Genomic DNA, 26,407 nt, shown 5'->3' with positions numbered 1-26,407 from the left:
CTCCTGCCGATGCAGGGGACACAGGTTCGTGCCCCGGTCCAGGAAGAACCCACATGCCACAGAGCGGCTGGGCCCGTGAGCCATGGTTGCTGAGCCTGCTTGTCCAGAGCCTGTGCTCCACAACGGGAGAGGCCACAACAGTGAGAGGCCCGCGTCCCGCAAAAAAATAAAGAAAAGAAAAGAAAAGAAAAAGAAAAACAAGGCAAATGACTTTGAGTGATTTTTTGGGGGGGTCCCACGAGGAGGTGACAGATATTAATGATGCTGTTCAGTATCTGTTCAGAATAAGGCAATGTCAAGTTTGCAGTGATTAAAGAACTGGCCTCTAATTAGATAGTCTGCATTAAACAATTACGAATGAAAATATTCTCAAATAAGCTAAGAAAACACTAATTTAATACAAACAGTAAAATCTGATAAAATTATCATGGTAATTGTGTATGTGGAAGAGAAAAAGTCTTAGAAAGAAAGACTCACAAAGCTTGTGAAAATATAAGATGTTTAAAACCTATGGTCATTCATTCACTGGATTATTCATCAGCAAGTAGTGTGTGGAAAACATTCAAATCTATCAATACGTTATTAACCAGCAGTGTCAATAGCGAACTTCATTTACTTTCATGGACTTAACAATATTTAGTTTATGAAGTTTTGTTGGAAACAGAATCAGGGTATTCTGACTTGCCCTACCACATAGCAGTTCAATGTTTTAGCAAAATAGTAACGTTTTGTTGTGATTTTTAAAAGCTCAGGTTTAAGAATAAAATTTTTTTTGTGCAAGTAGAAATAGTCTCAAACACTGGAATGGTTTAGGAGTTTAGATTTTACTGCAGTAAAGTTATTAAGATGCCAACTAACACTAACACTGTTTGATTCACAAGTGGCCAGCCCTCCACATCTGCAGATCTAGCATCCAAGCGTCCCACCAAATGTGAATCAAAAATACTGAAAAATCAAAACAAAACACAACCTAGAAGGTTCCAAAAAGCAAAACCTGAATTGACCATGCACCATATACTACAATCAAATTAAGCGATGTTTAAGTACACTCTGCTATAGCCTCCCAGCACTTCAGAGACCCTGAATCTATCTCCTGCACTCACTGAGCACTGCTCACATCTTCTTTGTTTGCTCTTGTGTGTACTGCTTCTCTGAAAAAATGTCTCTAAAGTGTAATTAACTGGTCAAAGTCAGAGGCTAATGAGTATAAAGTGCCATCTGTAAACAAGAAAATCAAAATCTTTGATCTTTTGACCTAAAGGCTATAAAGTTAAAAGCAAGTTGAGCATTCACACAATAAAACAAAAAGCTGAAACTTGTGTGTTTATGCTGCCCCTACAATGGCTAAAATAGTCTTGTTTCATGATTATCTGTTTGCAATGACTGGGAAAACATTAAGCGTGTGGCTAAAGGACATGTTAGAGAACATATCCTATTCATGGTGAAATTATGACCGAAAAAGCATTTAGTCTCCATGAGCAGTGCTGTGAGGGGTTTCAGGAGAGCAAGAGGAAAGACTTTAAGGCTAGTAAGGGACAGCAGGATAGCTATATAAAGCACTACAGCCTCAAGAACTTAGAGATCATGGAATAACCGGCACTGGCTGATGCTGAGGCAGCATCAACATTTCCAAAGGGGCTCAAGAAATTCATGGAAGCAAACAGCTACATCAGAGCAAGTCTTCCATTGTGATGAAAAAAGCTTGCTCTGGAAAAATGTGTCCAATAGTACCCACATCCATAAGAATGCCAAGTAGGCCCCAGAATTCAAGGCCTGTAAAGATCACATTACTATTGCGTTGTGTGGCAATGCAGCAGATCACATGATCAAGCCAGGCCTCCTCTCCTGAGTAAACAATCCCCAGCACTCAAGAATAAAAATGAAAAGTGCCTGCTTGTGCTCTGGCAACATAACAAGAAGGCCTGGGTGTCAGCTATCTCATCCTTGGGATGGCTCCACGAGTGTTTCATTCTTGAAGTGAAGAATATGTCCATGAGAAGAATGTGCCATTCAAGGTCCTCCTAACTGGCAATGCTCCCAGTCAACCCTAATCTAATCTCTCCGCTTCATGTGGAAATGATGTTCCTGACTCAACCTCCACTGATCCTGACACTGGTTTTTTTTTTTTTTAATTAATTTATGGCTGTGTTAGGTCTTCGATGCTGAGCGCATGGGCTTTCTCCAGCTACAGCGAGTGGGGGCTACTCTTGGTTGCAGTGCGCAGGCTTCTCATTATGGTGGCTTCTCTTGTTGCAGAGCACAGGCTCCAGGTGCATGGGCTTCAGTAGTTGTGGTGCATGGGCTTAGCTGCTTCTGTGGCATGTGGGACCTTCCCGGACCAGGGCTCAAACCTGTGTCCCCTGCACTGGCAGGTGGATTCTTAACCACTGTGCCACCAGGGAAGTCTCTGACATTAGTATTACTGATCTCCTCCGAAGTGTCAGAGTCTACAATCTGAACCCAGTTCTCCCAACGCAGATGATCTTTTTAACATACTATCAGAGGTTTGAGTTACCCTGGTGTTTCACAGCTTAGCAATAGTGCCACACATCTCAGTGATGTTGTGTGGAACACAACATCAGCAATGTAGGCAACCAAACAGTAATTGTCGTCAACACTGTGATCATCACATAAGGGTTAGAAGAGACAAAAACCACTATTTTGGTGAATGTCAACACAGTGTGTGTGTGTGTGTGTGTGTGTGGTGGGGGGGTGAGTTTATATCTTCTCTCATTGATAATTAAATTTTCTGTACGTACTTGTGTTTTAAATATTCTATGTTATTCAATTATTTTTCTTTCAGGTCACTGAAAGAAAGCAATCTGTGTTTAAAGAAACATTATGTTGGGCTTCCCTGGTGGCGCAGTGGTTGAGGGTCCGCCTAAAAAAAAAAAAAAAAAAAAAAAAAAAAAAAAAAGAAACATTATGTTACTGTATGTACTATGTGGTTAGGCCTACAATCTGTACTGAACAAGCACAGACCTTTCTTGACATTATTCACTAAACAAAACAGTACAACAACTGTTCATATAGCATTTACGCTGTATTAGGTACTATAAGTAAGGTAGAGATGACTTAAATTTACAGCAGATATATTTTCCAAACTCAAACTACAGTTCACATAGCACTTTCCAAATTGTGATGTAAGTGCAAAGGAAATCTCCGTATTTCAAAATGCAGTTAACTGCGAAATTGAAGAGCTTCCTACCTAGCCTAAAATTCAAAGTGATTAAACTTCAATGTAATGACATGATAAAAATCAAACATTAAGAGAATAAAGGAAATTCTATGAATGCCTTTTACAAATGCTCAAGGAACAATGACCAGTAGTACCTGTTTGTGGAAAAACCATGTCAAAGATTAAAATATAAAATTTATATTTTAGAGATAAGCAATAACAAATGAATATCTGCAACTGATTTGATGATATGGAACACCAAAACTTTGAACCCCAACAGAACAAAATAGTATAATGCCCTAAAAAAACCTGATTCTCATTAGTAGACCCATATCATAAAAACTGCACTATATTTATCATTCTTATAGTTTGAATTTTGCTAATAAACATTTCTGTGGAAATTTGCTTCCCTTTTCATGTAAGTACCTACACAGCATCCTTGATTTTGCCCCTTATCCCACAAAGCCTAATACATTTACTATCTAGTCTTTAACAGGAAAAGTTTTCCAATCTCTCTGCTAACGAATGTTACTGGAGTAACTGGTGAATCTTGAATGGGGACAATTAGGTGATGAAAACATTTCAGTGCTCATTTTCTGGTTTACATATTTAATTTGCTATTAATAGTAGAATGTCCTTGGTTTGAAGAAAATCACAATACTATTTTGAAGGATGACAGAGCATCAAGAGCAATTGCTCTCTTATGTTTTAAAAAAGAAAAAGTTCTTTGTTTTGTACTTCTTACTTTTCCGTAATTTTGTGATTTTCTCTGTAACAATATATGCATGGTTTTACAAAACATGGGGTTTAGGGAAACACAAATATCCTTTAAGTACAAATACTGAAAAATGTTCATAAAATAAAACAGAACTATATGTAACAGAAAAAATAGTGAAAATGTTACAATAAGCTAAAAAAGTCAACTGAGAGCTGTATCAACATAATCTTCAAAAAAACTGTGATAGCTTAAGAGAGGCAAAACAATAACTAAAATGGATTTTGTAAATCCAACAGCACATACTGATGCATAAAAAATTTTCAAAAGCACAAATAAAAGAATGAGAAAAATATGACCAAAAAGTTTTCAAATCACTCACATCTGAAGCAACTAATCTTTTGACTGACGAAATCCACTGAGTACCCAGCACCCAAAAAACAAAACAACAACAAAAAACAATTCACCTAAAGCTCTTCTGATGAGTTCATCAGAAGAGCTCAACTCAAGGGCTTTAAAAATAAACTTAAAAGGCTTCTCCACAGAAAGAAAATTGACATACAAATGGCTTTAATCTTCACGACAGTCAAAACTGCTATGAAACTTTATTATAAAGGAACAAACTTTCAACCTTTAATGCTATACTCAAACTACTATAAGCAAAACAAAACAAAGCAAAAAATACTCCTATAGTTAAGAGTTCAGCTGAATTGAGAAAAATATTTTTTTTATTTTAAAAAAATCTGCTTCCCATGTACTCCCCCCCTTTTTTAGGGGTCTATGTTTCAGCAAAATAAGGACTGACTGAAAAAGTCCCAAGACAAAGGTGTACTAGAGCATCCACAATACAAAAGTTGTATAAAGTCCAAGAAACAGACTGGAGCAAAAGAAGAAAATAAACAAAAACAGGACATAACACATCTGACCGTGTTGAAAATTGTTTTTAAAAATTACTGAAGGGAATGAGGGAGACCTAGTAATGAATACCACAGAAAATCTAGCAGATAAAAGGGGGGAGATTTTAAAAGCTAGTATAAATAGGTGGGTAACCTAGGAGATTACAATATTTTGATATATAGTCTGTTTGTAATGTTAGTAGCATTTTTATTTTTAGCATTTTTATTAAGCCAAATAATTCTGTAATATTTACAGTCTTGAAAATATGAATAATTTATTTCAGCAAAATTGTGAGATGACCAAAAAAGGATGTGAAAGTAAGAAAGTCAGTATATAATATCTAAACTTGACATGAAAAATTAATAATGCAAACATATTATTTAGGGATTAACTGTTACACGCAATAATGAAACCTAAAAGATAAAAACAGTCTTTTTTTTGAAACAGAAATGCAGGATGAGGATGGGTGAGGTAGATTACTGTTTTTCATACAGGATTTGAAGAATCCTGAGATTTTCGCTTGTGTGCATTAGTTCACTAAAAATATTTTTTACATTATATGTTCCTAAATATTCTTTAATCACTCACAGAAAATTTCTCATCGGCAATGGTATGGATGACAGATGATCAACATCATATACTACACCACTAAGTGTATCTCAAAAGAAACAGTATTTGTCTATTAGGTACTTGTCAGCATTTGGAGCAGGGTAGAGAAGGGAGTGGGGAGGTATTTTTCTTACCTGGTGGCATAAGTTTCATAAGTATTCTTGCTCCATCTCTAAGAGGTGGCATGTTCAGATTGCTACCTAAATCAGCAACTTGCCAAAGGAAAGAGATATATCTGGGATGCTGTGACATTATCTGGAATATAAAACACAAAAAGTACATACCTATAAATTATGTCAAAAAATTTTGTTATTCAAAATAACCTATACTAAGTTTTCTACTTATCAATCCCATCTTTTGCTTATGCCATGTCTACTACCTGAAATTATCTGCCTTCCCTATCTTTTCACTTTTTACAAACCCACTGATTCTTCACAATGCAAACTCAATCATTTTGTTAAATAAGCCTAAGATACTCTAATTTCTTTGTGACACATTTTCTGTTTTGTAAATCATGAATTACACACAGCTCTCAGATGCTGTTTATACAAAAGACACTTCACCCTTCAGGGGTAAACAGTGTTGATTAAATTCATAATCCAATTGTCACAGGGACTCAAATTCCTCTCACGATGAAGTGGCTGGTATTATTCCAGCTATGATTCTCAAGAAGGATGGGTAGAGAAAGAGTAAGAAAGGGAAGAGTTGCTGTTTCTTTAGATGTGAGAAGTATTACTAAGAATCTGAGAAAAACAGGAGATTGTATGTTTCTGTAAAAATGGTTCCAAAGGAAAGACTAATATTTTCTAGAGGTATATATTTAGTAGTATTGTAGCTCAATAGTGATAGATTAATTCTATGCAAATATAATTCTATATCCATGGGGAAATTTTATTTTAAAATCCAACAACTAAGAAATCCAACAAGAAGTTAACAGTTAACTGTATATTTATTTGACATTCCCAATCTTTAGAACATGTAAACTTCTTACGAAAAGAACCATTTTACACATTTCTCTGTATTATCAAAGAAGAGTGTAATGCCTTACACACACTATCTACTCACCACTCCAGGCAAACAACTTTCCACTTCTGGATTAGGACCATCACTGTAATGATTACTATGGTTTCCAGGAGATCCAGTTGAGGAATCAGAAGAACTATCAGGGCTGGAAGGCATATTGGAACTTACTTGTGTAAGTTTGGCTGTAATTACCTGAAAATGATAGAACAGCAAACACAATGGAAAATGCTTCCACAAAATGCAGAAACTAGATATATCATAAGGCTAAAAAAAGATTTCATGCTTTAATTTTAGAGGTACAATTTAAAAGTTCTATCCAAAATAACGCCTTAGTAGCTTATCTCCTCCACAACACAACCCATCTTACTTAGCGTTATAACCCAAACACCTAACATAGAAGACTGTACACAATAGTTAGATGCTCAAACATTAATAAACAATTAGAAAACAGCCTCAATGTTTAATTTTGGGAGAATATTTGAAAATTGTATGTACTTACTGATTTATCTTTTAAGTTTAATTGTCCAATTAGCTTTCTGTCATCTTCAGAATCTATCAATTCACCACCCACAAACAGTTCAATTTTTGTATGGGCTACATTTGCTTTAATACGATTGAGAATACATCGTCTTACTGAACCAACTGTATCATTTGTATGAGACCATATGTCCAAGTCATCAACCTGTCTGCCATGGTTTGGAAATCGAACTATAAGAGAGAGATGTTTACCACGGAATGCTCTGCAGGGAGGGGAGGGGGGAAACACAGTAATATTCAGTAGATGGCCAAGACAAAAAGCTGGGAATTTAACATTTCCTAACTAAGTAAAAGCAAGAAGGTTAGACTAATTTTGTTTTTAGGATACACAAAATTAAAAAATTTTATTTCTTTAACTGTAAACACTATAATTAATTTTGAAAACACAACATAACTGTAAGCCTTTGTTGTTAATCTTTGCCTCTACGAATGTAGAACAGAAGATTTCTACTTATGATAAATTAATAACAGAGACATGAATAAAATATCAATTAATTTTAAGCCATAAAAGGTCAATTCACGGAGAGTTCTGTTTGTTTGTTTGTTTGTTTTGTGGTACGCAGGCCTCTCACTGTTGTGGCCTCTCCCATTGTGGAGCACAGGCTCCGGACGCGCAGGCTCAGCGGCCATGGCTCACGGGCCCAGCCGCTCTGTGGCATGTGGGTTGTTGCTGGACCGGGGCACGAACCTGTGTCCCCTGCATCGGCAGGTGGACTCTCAACCACTGCGCCACCAGGGAAGCCCAAGAGTATTTTTAAATGTGGAAGAAATGAACTTCACCTTGAGAGTGTCAACAAAAATGTCAAAATGCATGTTTCCACTAAAAAATTCTTTGAATTCTTAGAAACAAAATTCACCCTAAAATATTTCTCTTGATATATATTCTCTTCCCACAGGTAAGATACAAAATAAAAATCACATTAAAGTAAGCAATTTTCCATTTAAAAAATGATCACAATTTTTAAACATCTGATGGTACTTAATCCTACAAAACTTTCCCCCAAACTAGAAATGCCATTTACACTATTATTAAATAATTTAATATATTGCTTATTTAATTTATAATATATCATATAATATATACAATGAAATGATTTAGTGATTTATATTATAGTTCCTATATTTAAAGAAATTTTAGTAAAGACATTTAAAAATATTCTTTGTGACATTTACTAAATAAGCAGCTTTAAAGAATTTTATTTTTAACAGTGTAGACAAATAATATCAAAATAAAAACACATCAAACTGCAAAATACCAGAGCAACACTCAGTGGATGGTAATAGCTCAGAGCACAATGCCTCTCCAAAATGTAACTCAAAACTTTCTATTCTTTAAAAAAAATATCTGTAAGATGCAAATAATGTTTTTAAAAGGCAGGATATTGACATCCAGAAATGAAAAATTTCTTTACGGTCCTTTTAATCTATACATCATAACTTTCCCAATTAACTGGTTAAGAAAAATAAATAATTGCAAATTAACACCAAGAGATCAGTTTCTTACAAACCTTGACATAGGTAGAATTGTTCTTTCCTCATGATAATCACTATCACATTCATTTATGTATTCCCTTAAAACAGTTAATACTCGAACCATTCGAATGGCTTCCTGTCTTGCACAATTAATACTGTCTTTGTCACCATCCAAAACACACAATGTATCATATGAAGCTTTCAAGCGATCAAAGCAAGACTGAATGAAGTCTTCATGGATAACCACCTATAAATATTGGGCCAAATAAAAACAGTTCAAACTGCTTCAAAATTTAAAACCAAGTATGACATTAATCCAATTAAAGACAGTAAAATTTCAACTTCTACATAACTCCTAAAATGAGGTAACTCACATTATGTGTAATCAATAATAAAACACAATAATAAGAAACACAATAATAAATAATTACATTTGAAATGATCCTAACCACGTAAAAGTAATTATCACGGAAACATTCACTGAGTTGGCATTTGGTAAGGGACAAATGTGCATTAAATACTTAAATACTTTTGACAAGAGTTAAGAAGTTAAGTTTCTAGTTTTCTAATTAATTCTAAGTTTAAAAAGATTCTACTAAATACAAGATTACTTTTCAATCTACCTGGAGTGGAAGTTTTTATGTATTTCAATCCTCACCTGATTGACCTGTAACCTGGGGCCAAGGTTTGTGTATATCTCTTTAAGGAGATCTATAGCTCTGCTTGCAATATCATCATTACTCTGAATTACAACCTAGATCCAAAAATTAAAGTATTAGTAACATTCAAGATGTATTTTCATTTGGCACTTAAATTCAAATTATATCCTCAATTTTAAAAAATTCAATAATTTAAGACTAAATTGATTTTGATATGCAAATCATGTAAAATTAAGTAAATGGAATATTAAGAATTGATACATACAAGTTTTCCCAATAGAGCAATTTGCTTTCAAATGAAAACAATAAAAATTGTGAAATTTTCAAGGAATAATTCAAATAAGCTAAAAAATTTTCCATGAAAAATCATTCATCACAAAAAGCAATCCTGTCAACTCCAATAACTTCTGCACATCTTTGTCACTTATCTAATTACATCAGAGGTATTTACAACATGTTTAGAATCCTATGCTATGAGGGTGTTTCAGGGTTGACCCTTTGAGAGGTTTGAGGAGGGAAAAGGAGAGGAATAGAGGGAGACTGAGCTGAGAAAAACCCTTGATTTTAATGAAAGACCAAGCAAACACCTTAGCTTACCTGTGGTTTAGAAATAAAACCAAAAAACCCCACATCCATAACACAATATAAGCTGAAATGTAATAGGTTAGATTTTTAAAGATGGAAACAAGATTTATTTATAAAGATGGAAAAAGCCTTAAGCATTTTACCCTCAGGTACTTAAATATATCACAAATTAAGGAATATCATAAAGGTATTAACTGAAAACTCCATTCAACTAATAGTCCTCTGTTCTGTCCATCATTCATTGTGGCATTAAATGTACAATAAACCCCAAGATATAACTTATGTAAGGTAGCTAATGACCTTCATGAAAGGAATGTGAAAGATCTGCAGGCAGAAAATGGTTACTGTACTTGCATACACCTGAAAAAATTCTAAGTACAATAGATGTATCAGTGGTAGACAGTTAAAGAGAGGGGAGAGAGAGAGAGAGAATGAACCCAAAGATAGTGGCAAATAAAACCGATATAACAAGAAGCTAAAGATGAACAATTCCCACCCATGTACTCTTTCCTATCCCCCAATTACTAGGAAAAGCATCAACAAGGATAAATACATGTAACTTACAAGCAAAATTATGATTCCTTAACCATTTTTTAGAAACCACCTCAGGTATAGTGTTTGCAAACAGGAGTTCCAACTTCTCACTTACCCTCCAAAGGTAGTCTAATCCTATTAGCTCCAAATCATCCATCATATAGGCTCTTCTTTTTGCTACTAGTTTCCCTTCTCGACAGTTAACAGCTTTGAAGAATCGTTCAAAACATTTCATTCCATTTTCAGTTAACAGGAAAGGATCAAGCTGAAGCACATTACTTTCAAAGAAGTCCTTATTAATATCAGGATCTAAGTCTGGTTCATCCCCCATTAACTTGGAATACCACTTAAAACAGGCTTCACGATCACAAAGGTAAACTGCATTTTCTGCTAGGCATTTCCATATTTGTTTTGCCTGAGGAGCACAGAGCCACAGTTGGCCATCCTTCAGTAAAAATCTTGGAAAAATTTAAGAAATCTGTAATTAGGTCTATACAATTTTACCCTCAAACACAATTTATTTCAATGTGTCTAAAATAATTCATTTAACATAATCACATTTTAATTACAGCTTAAAAATGTGTTCTTTCAAAAAAGCTTATTTCTTAACCATGTATCTGGCAGGAAAAAAATATCAGCTATTAAATTCATTTATTTAACAAGCATATATTCATGGGGCAACTATTATACTCTAAGAATTATGCTAGATGATGTGAGCTAAATACAGAAGCTTCTTTCTGACTCTCAAGAAGTTTAGGCTTTGAAACCAGATCCTGACTTAGCTCCCTGCATATATGGTTTCATTGCAAAATAGGGTTATTATGTTAGATGACTCTGACATAACAGAATGCTTTTATAAAATAAAGCTTCTCAAAATTTTTTAATTTCTAAAAATATTATACTCAATACCTGCACACAGTAAGCAAAACAGTGTATGTAATTTAAGCTTATTTTTAGGTCAGTGATCACTATAATATGTTTATCAATATTCAAAATGTCCTCTGGTGCTTTTTAGCTGTGTGACTATTAGGTGTCCGTTAAAATAAGACTACAATGAAGCTGATAATTTTCCTTCAATCAGTGTCTTCCTTCAGTTAGACTCTAGTTTCTTTTAGCACTCTTCTACTTACTCTGTGTGTTATTTCTATGAATGATAATGAAAGAAAACATAAGTTAATTTTAATCTGAATAATAATTTTACATTTAATTCTTAGTTAACAAATGGTGGCTTCATTTCTAATACAGTATGGTGTATTCATTTAATGTCAGTGGGTTTCTTCTTTTGGGTCTTAACTGTAGGTGTTTAATATCTCAATAAATCTAGGTCTGAGTATGAAGGTGCCTTTTTAGAACTTTTTAATTCTATCTAATCTCTCCAATTTACAAATGAGCAACATGAGGGCCAGAATAATAAAACACCTTTTCCTTTAGTGAACTGCACTACTACGTATGTACAGAGCAGGAACTACAATAGGTCTAATTCTAAACTTTAACAGAATAAGTAAATTCTAAACCATTTTTCTATGTCAGTAAACCTAAGGGATACAGTACACAAATGTCAATAATAGTGGCCCACTGTGGGAGAGAATCTAGATATGAGGTGGCAATTTTTTTTTCCTTGGATGTTTGGGGGGTGGCAGGGGGAAGAGCACTTTAAAAAAATGTCATAAAATCTGATGACTAGATTTTAATGTCATAAAATTTGATGACTAGAATTTTTCCTAAGTTGAAATGTGTAAACACTTGCCTCAGAGAGATCTATCTGACAGATTACAAAATTCTTAAAGGTAGCTATGGATTGACTTAGAAAATAGGTTGTATGTCAATCTAAATATTCCCCATAAATTACATGGTTCAGCAACAGAAACATAGTATACAACATACTCTAAAGAGAAAATTCCCAAGAGTAAATATGTATGAAAAATAATAAATACAAGATTTTATGAAAAACTGATAGCCTGGGCATTCTTTCCTAACATACTTACGATTTAAATATACTTTTCTGCCATGATATGCTAACTGAAATCCTAAGCAACCTCATTATTTTAGGCTACATAGCCATATCCATACACATAAATAGACATGTCATTAAAAGCTAAACATTACAGGGCTTCCCTGGTGGTGCAGTAGTTAAAAATCCACCTGCCAATGAAGGGGACACAGGTCCGGGCCCTGGTCCAGGAAGAGCCCACATACCACGGAGCAACTAAGCACGTGCACCACAACTACTGATCCTGAGCTCTAGAGCCCATGAGCAACAACTACTGAGCCTGTGTGCCACAACTACTGAAGCCTGCATGCCTAGAGCCTGTGCTCCACAACAAGAGAAGCCATCACAATGAGAAGCCCATGCACCGCAACGAAGACTAGCCCCCACTTGCCAACTGGAGAAAGTCCGTGCACAGCAACGAAGACCCAACTCAGCCACAAGTAAATAAATTTATATTAAAAAAAGTTAAACATTACTGAGCAAATTCAGTATTATTTAGTTTTGGCTTAAAAGATAGGCTATTTTTCCTTATCTCCATCTTAAGTAATGTTATTATATATAGGTTTAGTTTGCCTTTATCAGCCATTGTTAGAATAAATAAAGCACCTAAGCATACCAACCATCCTTTACTGCCATGATAGCATTAATGTTCCTTACTGCCATGATATAGCATTAATGAAAATGTTCCCTGGTTGATGGTTTTTCTGTCCTATAGTTCAAAGTATGAAAATGTATGAAGAATAAACTTTAATTTCTAACAGAAATAAACATAAGCTCCACCATGAAATTTAAAATGTATTTTCTTCAAAATCCAATAAAAGAATAAAGTTAATGATTAGCCAATAATTAAAAGGCATTTAATAATGAACACCTAGGAAATGTTACATTAACTTTTGGCAATGGTTCTTATGTGGGGAAACACTCAGTTACAGGTGAAATGGCTACCTAAAAAGGACTCAGCTATGAAGAATATTAACATTGCATTCCTTATGTGTGCCTTAAAGAGAACAGAACTAATTGTTTAAAACTAACCTAAGGAAATTAAGCCGTTCTTGAACTTCTTGAACATGACTATATCTACTCCCAAGCCTCACAGTTTGTGGGTCATAGTCTTCATGGTCTGCAAATTAACAAAAATATTGCATTATACACATGTATATCCACATCACTGTTGACTTTAACCAAAAGAAGAATCCAGTAATCATTTATTATTAATAGGCAACATGTAATAGATATATTTAAATAATCTAATTTTCCCCATAAAAATGAACACTTGCTTTTTACACAGTCAAAAGGAAAATGTGCTATGTGCTATAAAAAATAATTTTTCAGCATAGCCCTTCCATTTTTCATATATAATGAAAAATTCTGTGAGAAAAAAAATGACTCTATTCCCTTGACTTTTCCTTCTGTCATACTAACACCAGTTACTGTAGTATTTCAGCATACACAACATCATTAAGACAAAGTTACATATGTTATTGCATTTGATAAAGTTATCATACAATTTCCTTAATCATCAGACTATGAATGTCTGGGGTATTTTTAAAAAATATATAAAACAAATCTAGCCTCCCATATGACCATGAATACATACGTTGGTAAGTTGGCCTATACTGAGGTTGAAAATTCTTTTTGAAATATACTCTGGACTTCCGTTATCAACATCATATACTGGGTGAAAAATTCTCTCAGTGTTTGTCAATGAAAAAGTGAAGGAAAAATCTGAAAACACTTATTTTCCTAAAAATACCATTAATATTTTTTGTGTGTGTCTGAGATGCTTCCTTAAAAAAGGTATAACTCAAAAAAAAAAAAAAGGTATAACTCAACTTAAACATGAGTTTTAGAAGTTTGTCTTAGGGGACTTCCCCAGTGGTCAAATGGTTAAGACTTCACCTTCCAATGCAGGGAATGAGGGTTTGATCCCTGGTAGGGGAGGTAAGATCCCACATACCTCACAGCCAAAAAAGCCAAAACATAAAACAGAAGCAATATTGTAACAAATTCAATAAAGACTTTTTAAATGGTCCACATCAAAAATCTTAAAAAAAAAAAAAAAAGCCTGTCTTAAAAAATTCTCATAAGGTTGTTTATCTCAGTATCAAGCAAAATAAAAATCACAAAGGAAGTAGGAGGACGGGATAAAGACCTCTGCCTGAAAATAACCAAATCTGTTTGGGTGGAACAGAAGACAGCGGAAATAAATGCTTCAGACAGAGCTGCCAACCACTCAGGAATCAAAGATATTTATTTCAAAAATCTGAAGTACTGGTATTTCTCAATTATGCATCTTTTGGAACTTGTATTATTGTCAGTACTGATGCCAAATAATTCTAACTGTATGAGCTCCTTTCAGAATTGGTAAAGGCAACCTAAGTCATCAAAATGGCAAGATTTTACATTTCAGAAAAACCTGAATTAGAAGTAAATGTTGACTTGCTATAAAAGATGGAACATAAAGGATGTTAGAGATGTATCTGGGATTGGATTTGGGAAAGAAAGGCACATATTATCACTGCTTTACATTTCCAGATGCATGAGCATCTACTACCAGTTCTATAATCTTATTAGGTCCTTGTAAGTCATCAACTGCCCAAGCCTCAGGCCTCCAAAAGTGTGGAAATTTATTTTCTACTACATACACATTTTCTGGTATTTCAAGAGTGCTGATCTTGAAGTACCTGACTAAACTCTATGCCACTACTTTGGCTGCTTTTTATCCCTTAAAGACCTCTGTCTGAAAACGTCTGTGTGTGTGCTTACTTGGCAGGATTTGGGGGTGGAGACACACATATGCACACACACAGGTAAAAGCATGGTACAACTTTATTTTTTCATATAATTTCAAGTGCAAAAATGATACAAGACTAGTCTTTACCCACATGTACCTATTGTTTATAATCTGTCCATTTGTTTTATCAGTATCTCTATTTATACACATTTGTATCATTTTGTGAACCATCTGAAGGTAAAGCTGGTCATTTTTACTCCCTAAAACTAGCCCTGACAAGGAAACAGCCATAGTACTTATATGATTTTAAGATTAATCCAAGACTAATTGAGCATATACTCAAATTTGAGCATATACTCAAATTTCATTAACTGTCTCAGTAACATCCTTTTTTGCTTCCCTTTTTCCCAATCCAGAATCAACTCTAGGCTCACATATTGCATGCAGTTGTTTTCTTAGAGTCTCCTTAGTTCTTCTTTGTGTATTTTTACCTTGACTATTTTAAAGCTATTTGTGTAATGCCATTCAATTTGCATTTGCTTCATGTTTCCTCTAGCTAGATTCAGGTTATGCATATTTGGCAAGAAATACCACAAAAGTAATGCTATATCTTTTCCCATATATCAGAAGCAAAGACATCAGTTTATCCCAATATTAATAATGTTAATTTAACTTAAATAGCTTACTTAAGGTGTTTCTACCAAATTTCTCCAACAGTTACTACTTTTCTCTTTGTAATTAAATATTTGTGGGAGAATACTTTGATACTATGTCACTGTTCTGGTCCTCATCAAACTTTCACTTACTAGTTTTATCATCCATTATTTTTTCCTACATCTATAGTTGACATCTGCCTCCATTTATATATTTTTAACACTGTGAACTCAAGGACTCATACACTGAAAAGGTTATCATTAATGGTATCATTATTCTAATGGCAAGTCAGAGCTTACTTCTTTTTGACATTGAGACATGATTCTCTAAAAACACTTTCTAGCATAATGATGTTCAAGTCTTATCCTGTACATTTCTGTGGTAGCCTTAAAAAGTCATTTCCCCAAAGAACTATAAGCTTAGTAAAATGAGTAATATTAAAGATATTCTTTAAATTGCAAGATTCCACAAATATATTTAACAGTACTTCACGGCTAACAGGTATAAATGAGTAAGAATTACTACGTGAACAAAACATAGGATATGCATTTTAACACACCACGGTTGTTAAATGACTCTTGTAAATACATCTTTTTTTGTTGCCAAGTGGTCCTGAAAATAACCAAGCATCATAATGAAAGCAAAGAGAATGGGAAGAGGTAATGCAAACTGGCAGTCCCTAAAAAAAACAGATTTAAATGAATTGCACTGTGTAAGTCCTAAAAACTTTGCTCAGAAATAGGAGAAAATGATACATAAAACTCTCATTAATTTCAAATCAACACAAAGGGTATCCTCTAATGAACTAAGCTGAAGTGTATTATATATTTTGTTGAGGAACATTAAAAAAAAAATCTTTAACTGTGATTCAGGAAGTACTGGTGCATAACTTCAATAAAAAGTAGCTCATTTTTACCTTTCACATGTAAAAGTTATGAAGAATTTTAATGTTACTTTCTTGTCTCAGATAACATGAAAGCAGAGGTGAAATCAGCTGCTCATGACACTACGGAAATAATTTTTCCAAAACCAAAGATGCCTAGTAGAAATGCAACATAGTCATGGCAAATGCATAACATGGAAGAAATGAAACTAAGGAATATCAGTGAACTCCAAGAACATCACAATGTTTATCTTGTCACATGCTTGAACAGATCCATGCAATATGCTTCTTAGACAGAAGCAATCACCATAGTTTGTGTTATTAGTTCTACATCATAGAATTCAATGTAAGTTTTACTAGAAAAATTAAGTTTGTCCCTATATTTAAAGGTCAACTGCTAAAAAGCACTGGTCAGAAACGTAAAATAATATATTAAGGAGGAAAAGGTTAGAAGCAGATGATATGAAATCAATTAATTCAGAGGAACTCATTAATACAACAAAATTTCAAGTGCTTGCTATGTGTCAGGCAACATTCTAACAAGCATTAACTCCATTCTAGCAAGTATTAACTCATGAAGTTATAACTATTATTATCCTCATTTTACAGATTTGGTAACTCTTCATTGAAGGCTTAAGTAACCTGCAAGTTATATAGCTATGAATAAGGCCAGGTTTTAAATCTAGGCAGTTGACAGAGCTTGCATTTGTCATCTCTAACTTTGCAAAGAAGCAATATAAATATGATACGGAAGAATGCTGCCGTTCTCGAGATCATGAAGGTGAGATAAACCAAGAGCCCAAGTATAATCTGACTAAATGAAACAGAGGATCCTAGTGATGCTGAAGTGCACATGTGCTCCACCTGACTGCACTGGCAATTCGGACTCAATTTATGGCAATGACATTAAGTTAACAGAGGAATTCACACAAAAGTGAATAAAAATTATTGAAATTAAATATGTAGCTGACTGTACTTTGGGAAAAGGTCTTAATTGGCATGTAGGAGGACTCTACCTCCAAGAAAGCCTGAGGTCATAAAACCTCAAGAGAACTATACACAAATCTCTCACTTATGTTGCTGATTTGGGCTGCTCTTGCAAGAGAAAATAAACTACAGTTTCATGCCTATAGTGACTTCCCTGTCCTACCATTCTGCTAAGAATAAACCTTGGTATACCTAGTAAGCAGGACTGAGTGGGACCAATTTAAGCACCTGGTTCTTTGACTGCTTTTCTAGTACTACGACTAGAATGGACAGAATGGGTAAAATATGAGATGAACAGGAGGTCAGTACAATCATTTGGGTTATCTGAAGAGCTGATTAATTCTTGCAACACATTTATGTAACTTATATGGGTATGTGTCAGCAAAAACTAAGCTACCTCTACAAACACCTTATTACTCAACCAAACTACAACATAGCCATTAAAGGTAAAATGACATGAACAGAGTCTACTGTTCTGGTCAAATAATGAGTTATTACAAACACCCACATTATAAATGTATGTATATGATTGAATTCTACACATCCTCATATACCACGTCAACTGGGCAATACTTTCAGTTCATCACTAAGCTTAATCATATCTTCAATAATGGACAACAGAAACTTTTCTTTTTCATACTCAAATATAAAAAATTGGGCCTACAAGGTAGCTGGTGTTTTGTCTGTCCTATGAATTTGGTATAATATAGAGGTACAGATGTACAAAGAATATTTTGTGCTCCAGCACAGACATTCAGATTAAACTGTTAAAGAACAATTAACACTGGAATTGGTCTTTAAAGCACCAAGAAGGCTGCCTCACATATAGCAATTACTAAAAAAAGTTTTCTGTTGAACCACAGGAAACTTCATCCCAATAAGTTTAAAGAGTTTCATATACTGAGAACCAATGGTACATATGGTGATCTAGTAACATTTTAACCAAGTTCTCTGAAGAACTGAAAACATCAATGTAAGGTTATTAAAAACAACTGTAATATATACAAACAACAGACATGGAGAAAACTGACAAGAGAATTATTAATTTTCTTGAAAAGCAGTTAAAAGTACTGTCAGTAAGAAAGGAAAGGTTTAAAAGGAGTACATACCCAAGAGGGTAACAACCAACTGTAGGTACAAGATAAAGTTCCCAAATACAGAAGGAAAGAAATCAGTTTAACAAAGATGAGCAGGGAGAGAAACAAGCACTTAGTAAACAGTCTTGAAAAGTTGGCCTAGACTTTTGGTCATTTAAGATTTGAGAGGTCAAGTGGACCCATAACTGAATGTACCTTATAAAAACCAATTCACTTCCATTTTTTAGTCCTTTAAAAAATAAATATATTTTCATTTCTACAGTAATTAACATGAGGACAAAACAAAATACAGGAAAGACAAGGCCAGGTTGATTCCCAATAGTTAATTTTAGCTTTTAATACATACCTCTAGTATAAAGTCGCATGCTATTCATATAAGTTGCAAGGTTTTCTGCTACCAAAGTAACTAAGGCATGACTGTGCTGAAGTTGATTGATTAAATCATGACGATAAAATACATGGAGACTTCGCTGAGTTTGACTAAAACGAGAAGAACTTAACAGTATAATTAGGCAAATGAACACTGCTGAAACTAAGTTTACAGAGACTAAATTCTAGCTACTACTTATAAAAGGTTAAAATACTTGACATTTGTAATAAAATATTCTCCTTTTTAGTAACAAAATATCAAGAAATCTGAGATTAACTGATGCCTCACAACATATTTATTCCAGTACTCTTACTTTACTTGAAAACTGTCTATCAGTATTCTCCAATTTCACCCATGATACTAATCTTACATGATACTAATATCAAAGCACAGCTGTTGTGCAGTTATATGCTAATCTACATTATCAAGGATATTAGCCATTAAAGGTTCATTCTAGAACACTGAATTTGTAGCCAGTTTTGCCCATGGATACCACCAGAAAGACACCTAGTTCCCATACTGTTTTGTCATTTTCAGTGTAATCAATCATAGTCACATCATTATTAATCTACTGGTGATCAAATCACCAGCCAACAGAGTATATACAGTATTTCATGTATAAGCAACCAGAAAAAGGGTATGTTTGATAAAAGGCAAAAGGCATGTATCATAGATCAGACAATAAAAATATGTCCTTCACAAACAAATATTATTATTAGACTATTTCAACATTTCCTGCAGTATTTATCGCCATAGAATTTCCTAATTTCATATAATTTTTCTAGCACTAGGGGGAAAAAATAAAAATCCAACTTGAGAAAAACATTAAAAGTAGCATTATGTAATCCTTTTAAAACAGTAATTCTATTTACACGCATAATCTTATCAGTTTAGTGCTATAAAGGATTTTGGCAATCATAATTGTCTTACATACAAGAAAAATATTTCTTAAAGGTTAGAGAAGCATTTTAAGATTACAGCTAGTCAGACAAAACTGGGGTTCACTACCAGGAATCCTAATTGCATTGTGGATATTCTTGCACTACATTTAGCTTTCTACATGTTATTACTTCTCTTCTGTCATTAATTCAAAATATACTGCAAGAATATAAAGGGATAAATTATTCTAATAACCAGTAATAGTTTAGCATCAAGTACAAACATGAAATTAACTATTTAAGAAAAATATAGCTAAAATAAAGAGTAAAAAAGTGTCTTTAAACAAAGACTTGTCATCTTCCATAATTTAAATCACATTTAGTCTTACCTTTGAAAATTACTATTCCCTAGTATGAAATTTAAAATTAAAAAAATAAAATTGTTGAGAAATGTGTCAGAGTAGACCAGTTAAGAATATATTTAAGGACTGTAAGAAATACTATCATGTGGAACTTAGAATGAATATCAAGCCAACAAAGAGGGAACTGGTAGAAAAGGAAAGATGAAATAAGGAGTGAAATAAACACAACCCACATGATACTGTCTGGCAGATCTGCTGGAATTGAGACAATTCTGAACTAAGTGTGGAATGCAGTAACTTGACTCATACTTATCTGCTATATAAAACTGGGTATGTTAAACTGTGTCATTAAATATAAAGAAGAATAAAGAGTTCTTATTTCATTAAGCTTCCTGTTTTCCCCCTCTACTTTCTCTCTTTAAAATTTGCAGTTACTGATATTCTGTTTTCAACATAATATAAATAAAAATCAGAAAATTTTCTGAATTAAGAGCCTTACCTCAAATTTTGAGGTGCTTCACCAAACAAACTACAAATTTCTCTTATTTGTTTCAGTGCAGGAATTACCCACTTGTCATTTGTGCGAAGTTCTTCAATAAAGCGATCTATCCACTGGATCTTTTGTGTGTCTCGATCCTTACACATACACACACACAAAATTATGGTTATAAGGACAGGTGTTCAGTATCATTCTACCTTCAAATTACTTTGTGAGAATACAAAGTAGAAAAGCTTTTAAGCTAAGCCTCATAAAAATTACGATGTAGTTATAATAGTTTAATGAAATAAAATGCTTTAAGTATGTTCTTCACTTGATGTTATCACCTCAATTCCAAAATGTAAAGTACTACTATGAAGTCAGTGTTCCATGGATTCAGATATATCTGCAACATGGTATAAATTCCATGTTCAGGAACATTCACAGGAAATCTGACTTTTAAAAAACACACTTAAATGTGGGTATTGCTTTTAACTGTTTTATAACGTTCTTGATATTATAAAAGTTAGGAAAATGTACAATCCCAAGTATTACTATACGTGGGTGCGATATTAGCATATTTTTATAAAAAGATCAAGGAACATCACTCCATTAAAAAATAACAGTATAATTATTTTTAATTTTAAAAAATTAAAATAAGAATAAAAACAAATCAACACACACACAGAATGTTAGAGAAAACAGGCACATGTTTTCACCTAAAGGAAAATTTAAAATGTTTAAAAATGTTGTAAGAATAAGTTTATTTCTAAAAATCTAACATAATTTACTTGATTTAGTCTTTTTTATCTAAGATCACTAATAATCATAAGTTTGAATACCTAACTAATTTTTAATTGAAATGATTCTATCTATAGGCATATTTAGGGAAGAAAAGGAATGTTGTTTAACAGCTCACATGGAGATACTTTTTGCAAGCACATGCGTATCTCTTTTTAGAAATGAAAGAGGCTCTATACTTCAAGTGTTTTTATTGAATACTATGAACTATATACACCAATAGCCATTTTAAATAGCTGTACAATATGCTATGGCTTGTATTCTCAATTTACATGGTTTCTATTGTTTACTGTATAAATAATGAATGTCTTGGGCTTCCCTGGTGGCACAGTGGTTGAGAATCTGCCTGCCAATGCAGGGGACACGGGTTCGAGCCCTGGTCTGGGAGGATCCCACGTGCCGCGGAGCAACTGGGCCTGTGAGCCACAACTACTGAGCCTGTGCTCCACAACAAGAGAGGCCGCGACAGCGAGAGGCCTGCACACCGCAATGAAGAATGACCCCCGCTCACCGCAACTAGAGAAAGCCCACGTGCAGAAACGAAGACACAACATAGCCAAAAATAAATAAATTAATTAATTAATTAAAAAAAAAATCTTAACTCTAAATATCACAGTTTTCATGTATTTCCTAGGAAAAAATTTCTAGTGAAATTACTGAACTGAATTCTGTGTGCATATTTAAGGATTTAAAATTTTTTACATGTGAATACTAATTATGTCATGACTCCAAAAGCACTTTAGGTTGGAGGGCAAAAAGTGCAACATTTATTATAGTTTTCCTTAATACAATAAATGAAGGCTGAAGTTGAAAAAGGCAAAATGCTTTTACAGAATTCCATGAAATCCAATACCTATTAACATAGCAATATTTAAGACCCCATGGCAGGCAATTTCTAAATAACACATTAAAGGAAGATGCAATACTTTAGTGCTAAGGAAATATTTCATCAAAACAAGATGCACTTGGGACTTCCCTGGTGGCGCAGTGGTTAAGAATCCGTCTGCCCATGTAGGGACAAGGGTTCAACCCCTGGTCCGGGAAGATCCCACATGCCATGGAGTAACTAAGCCTGTGTTCCACAACTACTGAGCCTGCACTCTATAGCCCGTGAGCCACAACTACTGAGCTCGAGTGCCACAAACACTGAAGCCCTCGTACCCTAGAACCTGAGGGCTGCAACTACTGAAGCCTGCATGCCTAGAGCCCGTGGTCAGCAACGAGAGGCCACTGCAATGAAAAGCCTGCACACCGCAACAGAGTATTTCTTGCTTGCTACAACTAGAGAAAGTCTGAGCATAGCAATGAAGACCCAATGTAGCCAAAAACAAAAAAACAAAAAAAAAAAAACAGAAAGTAACCCAGGTAAAGAATGTTCTCTCAATATATTCACTTAGCTATACAAAAGAAAGCACTTAAAAAAAAAAAAAAAGACAACACTTTTAAAATCTATCAGGTCAGAAAATACTTCTAAACCTTCACAATTATATGATTTTCACAACCTGGCAGCATCACCTTTGCTCAACTTGATTAAATTCAAATCCAGCTGAAAGCAGAACACCTGCCCTGAGGTAGCTAAAAATACCCTGCTCAGTTTTTTTTTTAAGGGAATATAACACCTTTATACAGCCAACCTATCAAAAGGATAGCAAATCACTGCTGATAAAAATCCAGAAACAGGTCCAAAAACCTAAGTAAAATTAGTATAAAAATGCATACTTAAAATCAGTAAACATAAATGACACAAGTTAAACAGAGATGTTGTGAATTGCTAAACCTCTACTTAGAAAATTCTGTTAATTATGTTTTGAGCAAAAATACTTAATTACCCTTACCTCCAAAGTAATAATTGGTTTTAATGAATGACGATTCCATTTTACCATCATATATTTAACTACAGTATTATTATTATGAGTTGTTTTATCTGTACAAACCCTCTCACAGGGTGGTAAAGATGCTTAGTGTATGACACAAAAACTTGTTGAAAAACATGTAAGAGGAGGAAGCCAGGCTTATATGACAAAAGTAAGACAATCCCTCAAAAATTACCTGGAATGATTAAATAATGGGATTATCCTCTAACAAAGTCATCCTAATAGTGGGGAAAAAAGAGAAAATGAGCAAAGCAGCACTCCCATACCTGGGAACAACTATAATCTAGTATTTTTATGTGGGCACTGAGAGCTAGGTCCATGATGTCTACAGGCACATCATCACTATGAGCCAGATTCCAAAGAAGGTTCAATACTTTGTGTGCCATCACACCGTCTTTATCATCTTCTGCAAGACGTCGTATCAGCTCAAGTAGCTTTTCACGTTGCTTTTTACTTGCATTTGTCCAATTTGCCTAGGAAAAAATTTTAAATTACGTAAATATCACAATTTATACATGTATTAGGTCATCACTACTTTAATTACAGGGCTTTGGATAAACTAACTCTATTCATCACACCCACACATGCATACCAAAAGCGTAATTCATTTCTCATTTGAGGAAACTAATAGTATTCAAAAGGAAGATTAATCTAAATACCAGGAGAAGAAAACCTCTATTTACAACTTTAACTCCATCACTGCTGACTTTAATATTACATAATAAAAAGATGGAGAAAATACCCAATACAAATTATATTAGGAAGTTCTAAAACTCAACAACACCCTGATTCAAAAATGGGCAAAGGACTTGAACAGATATTTCTCCAAAGAAGACTCAAATGGCCCATAAGCATATGAAAAGATGCTCAACATCACTGATTAGGGAAACGCATATCAAAATTACAATGAGAAAACACGTCACACCCATCAGCCTGGTTACTACGAAAATAGCAAGTATCCGTAAGAATGCAGAGAACAGGGCTTCCACGGTGGTGCAGTGGTTAAGAATCCGCCTGCCAGTGCAGGGGACACAGGTTCAAGCCCTGGCCTGGGAAGATCCCACATGCTGCAGAGCAAATAAGCCTGCGCACCACAACTAACGAAGCCCACAGCCTAGGGTCTATGCTCCACAACAAGAGAAGCCACTGCAAAGAGAAGCCAGTGCACCGCAATGAAGTGTAGCCCCCACTCATTGCAACTAGAGAAAGCATGCGAGCAGCAATGAAGACCCAATGCAGCCAAAAATAAAATAAAATAAATTTATTTAAAAAAAAAAAAAAAAGAATGCAGAGAACACAGGTCAGGATGGCCGAGCAGTGTTAAGGCACTATGTTCAAGTTGCAGTCTCCCCTGGAAGCATGGGTTCGAATCCCACTTCTGAAAAAACATGTCTTTTGGACTTCCCTGGTGGTACCAGTGATTAAGAATCCGCCTGCCAATGCAGGAGACATGGGTTTGAGCCCTGGTCCAGGAAGATCCCACATGCCACAGAGCAACTAAGCCCATGTGCTACAACTACTGAGCCTGCGCTCTAGAGCCCGTGAGCCACAACTACTGAAGCCTGCGCGCCTAGAGCCCGTGCTCCACAACAAGAGAAGCCATGGCAATGAGAAGCCTGCACACCGCAATGAAGAGTAGTCCCAGCTCACCACAACTAGAGACAGACTGCATACAGTGACGAAGACCCAATGCAGCCAAAAATAAATAAAATAAACAGAAATAGTTCCTGCGTTTGAGAAGATAGAATAGATTTACTACTACTATTTATTCCACTAAGTACAACTAAAAACGTTATACATGAAACTCTGAAAATTGAAGAGAAGAAAGCAGAACTGCTAAGAATGTCAAAACCTGAGGAACAACAAGGCAGCTGACTTCCCCAGATTTTTTCTTCATATATCCCAGACTAGAAGCTAAGAAGCCAGCAATTTGGAAATCAGTGCAGACAAGGAAGTCATTCCCCAAAGCCACCTCTACAGTCAAAGGGTCAAAAAAGGGGCAACATAGCATGACAGAAAACATTCAGAAAATAACTGCCTTATTCTAAATAAACAACATAGAAAAAATTATGGCCAATGCACATACATATCACATAAGGCTGTTTAGCAAAGCATCTCAACACCTGGTTGAGTGAAATAACAGAAGACCAAGTAGGGAGCTAGGATTTCTACCGTCCAACAGTAACAAAGAGTGCCTGCTCGTATGGTGCCAGAGAAGGCCTAGTAGAGTCAGGACTTTTACTACTGCCCAGCAGTTAATAAGGTCACCCCCAACCATGGTGTCAGAATGGAACACACAGTGTGTCAGAATTTCCTTTACACCTACCAGTGGAAAGGAATGTCCCACCCTGGGAGATAAGGAACGCCAAGAAGGGAACCTAGAGTTAAATCTCTGTCTGGTTATAAAAATAAAGGGGCATTCCTCCCCTCCCTTGCCTGATGGGCACCAGACAAAATCAGCTTTAAAAAAGGGTTAAATAGGGCTTCCCTGGTGGTGCAGTGGTTGAGAGTCCACCTGCCAATGCAGGGGACACGGGTTCGTGCCATGGTCTGGGAAGATCCCACATGCCGCGGAGTGGCTAGGCCCATAAGCCCCGGCCGCTGAGCCTGTGCATCTGGAGCCTGTGCTCCACAATGGGAGAGGCCACAACAGTGAGAGGCCCATGTACCATAAAAAAAAAAAAGGGTTACATAGGACTTCCCTGTTGGCACAGTGGTTAAGAATCTGCCTGCCAGTGCAAGGGGCATGGGTTTGAGCCCTGGTCTGGGAAGATCTCACATGCCAAGGAGTAGCTAAGCCCACGTGCTGCAACTACTGAGCCCGCAGGCCACAACTGCAGCCTGCGCACCTACAGCCTGTGCTCAACAAGAGAAGCCACCACAATGAGAAGCCCGTGCACCACAACAAAGAGTAGCCCCCACCTGCCTCAACTAGAGAAAGCCTGTGTGTAGCTATGAAGACTCAATGCAGCCAAAAATAATAATAAAGATCTTGATTAAAAAACAGGTTAGTAGCATGGTCTTATAATATAAAAACTCCTAGGTTTCAGCTGAAAGTTACTCAAACATAGCAAGAATCAAGAACCTAT

At 35.1% G+C, this 26,407-nt stretch overlaps 1 protein-coding gene across 5 annotated transcripts in view; it reads right to left on the bottom strand.

Moving 5' to 3' along the window:
- Positions 1 to 26,407, bottom strand: part of LOC112396051 (probable ubiquitin carboxyl-terminal hydrolase FAF-X) — a 141,388-nt gene that overhangs the window by 65,037 nt on the left and 49,944 nt on the right. For 4 of the 5 annotated variants that reach the window (XR_003002495.1, XM_024739549.1, XM_024739568.1 and 1 more), the window contains exons 12-21: positions 23,585 to 23,791; positions 20,665 to 20,801; positions 18,902 to 19,050; positions 13,233 to 13,320; positions 10,326 to 10,668; positions 9,091 to 9,186; positions 8,468 to 8,679; positions 6,922 to 7,162; positions 6,465 to 6,614; positions 5,534 to 5,654 (exon numbers count right to left, since the gene is read on the bottom strand). Coding sequence is in view for 4 of the 5 variants with exons in the window: in XM_024739549.1 (XP_024595317.1) it covers positions 5,534 to 5,654; positions 6,465 to 6,614; positions 6,922 to 7,162; positions 8,468 to 8,679; positions 9,091 to 9,186; positions 10,326 to 10,668; positions 13,233 to 13,320; positions 18,902 to 19,050; positions 20,665 to 20,801; positions 23,585 to 23,791 (1,744 nt within the window). In the remaining variant the exon portion in view is untranslated. The remainder of the gene's footprint in view (positions 1 to 5,533; positions 5,655 to 6,464; positions 6,615 to 6,921; positions 7,163 to 8,467; positions 8,680 to 9,090; positions 9,187 to 10,325; positions 10,669 to 13,232; positions 13,321 to 18,901; positions 19,051 to 20,664; positions 20,802 to 23,584; positions 23,792 to 26,407) is intronic. The other variant, XM_024739559.1, reaches the window with a different exon arrangement.

The sequence above is a fragment of the Neophocaena asiaeorientalis genome, unplaced genomic scaffold (genome assembly GCF_003031525.2).
Source record: "Neophocaena asiaeorientalis asiaeorientalis breed wild unplaced genomic scaffold, Neophocaena_asiaeorientalis_V1.1 scaffold855, whole genome shotgun sequence".
In the NCBI taxonomy this organism is placed as follows: domain Eukaryota; kingdom Metazoa; phylum Chordata; class Mammalia; order Artiodactyla; family Phocoenidae; genus Neophocaena; species Neophocaena asiaeorientalis.
This window is presented reverse-complemented; position numbering and strand designations above follow the sequence as displayed.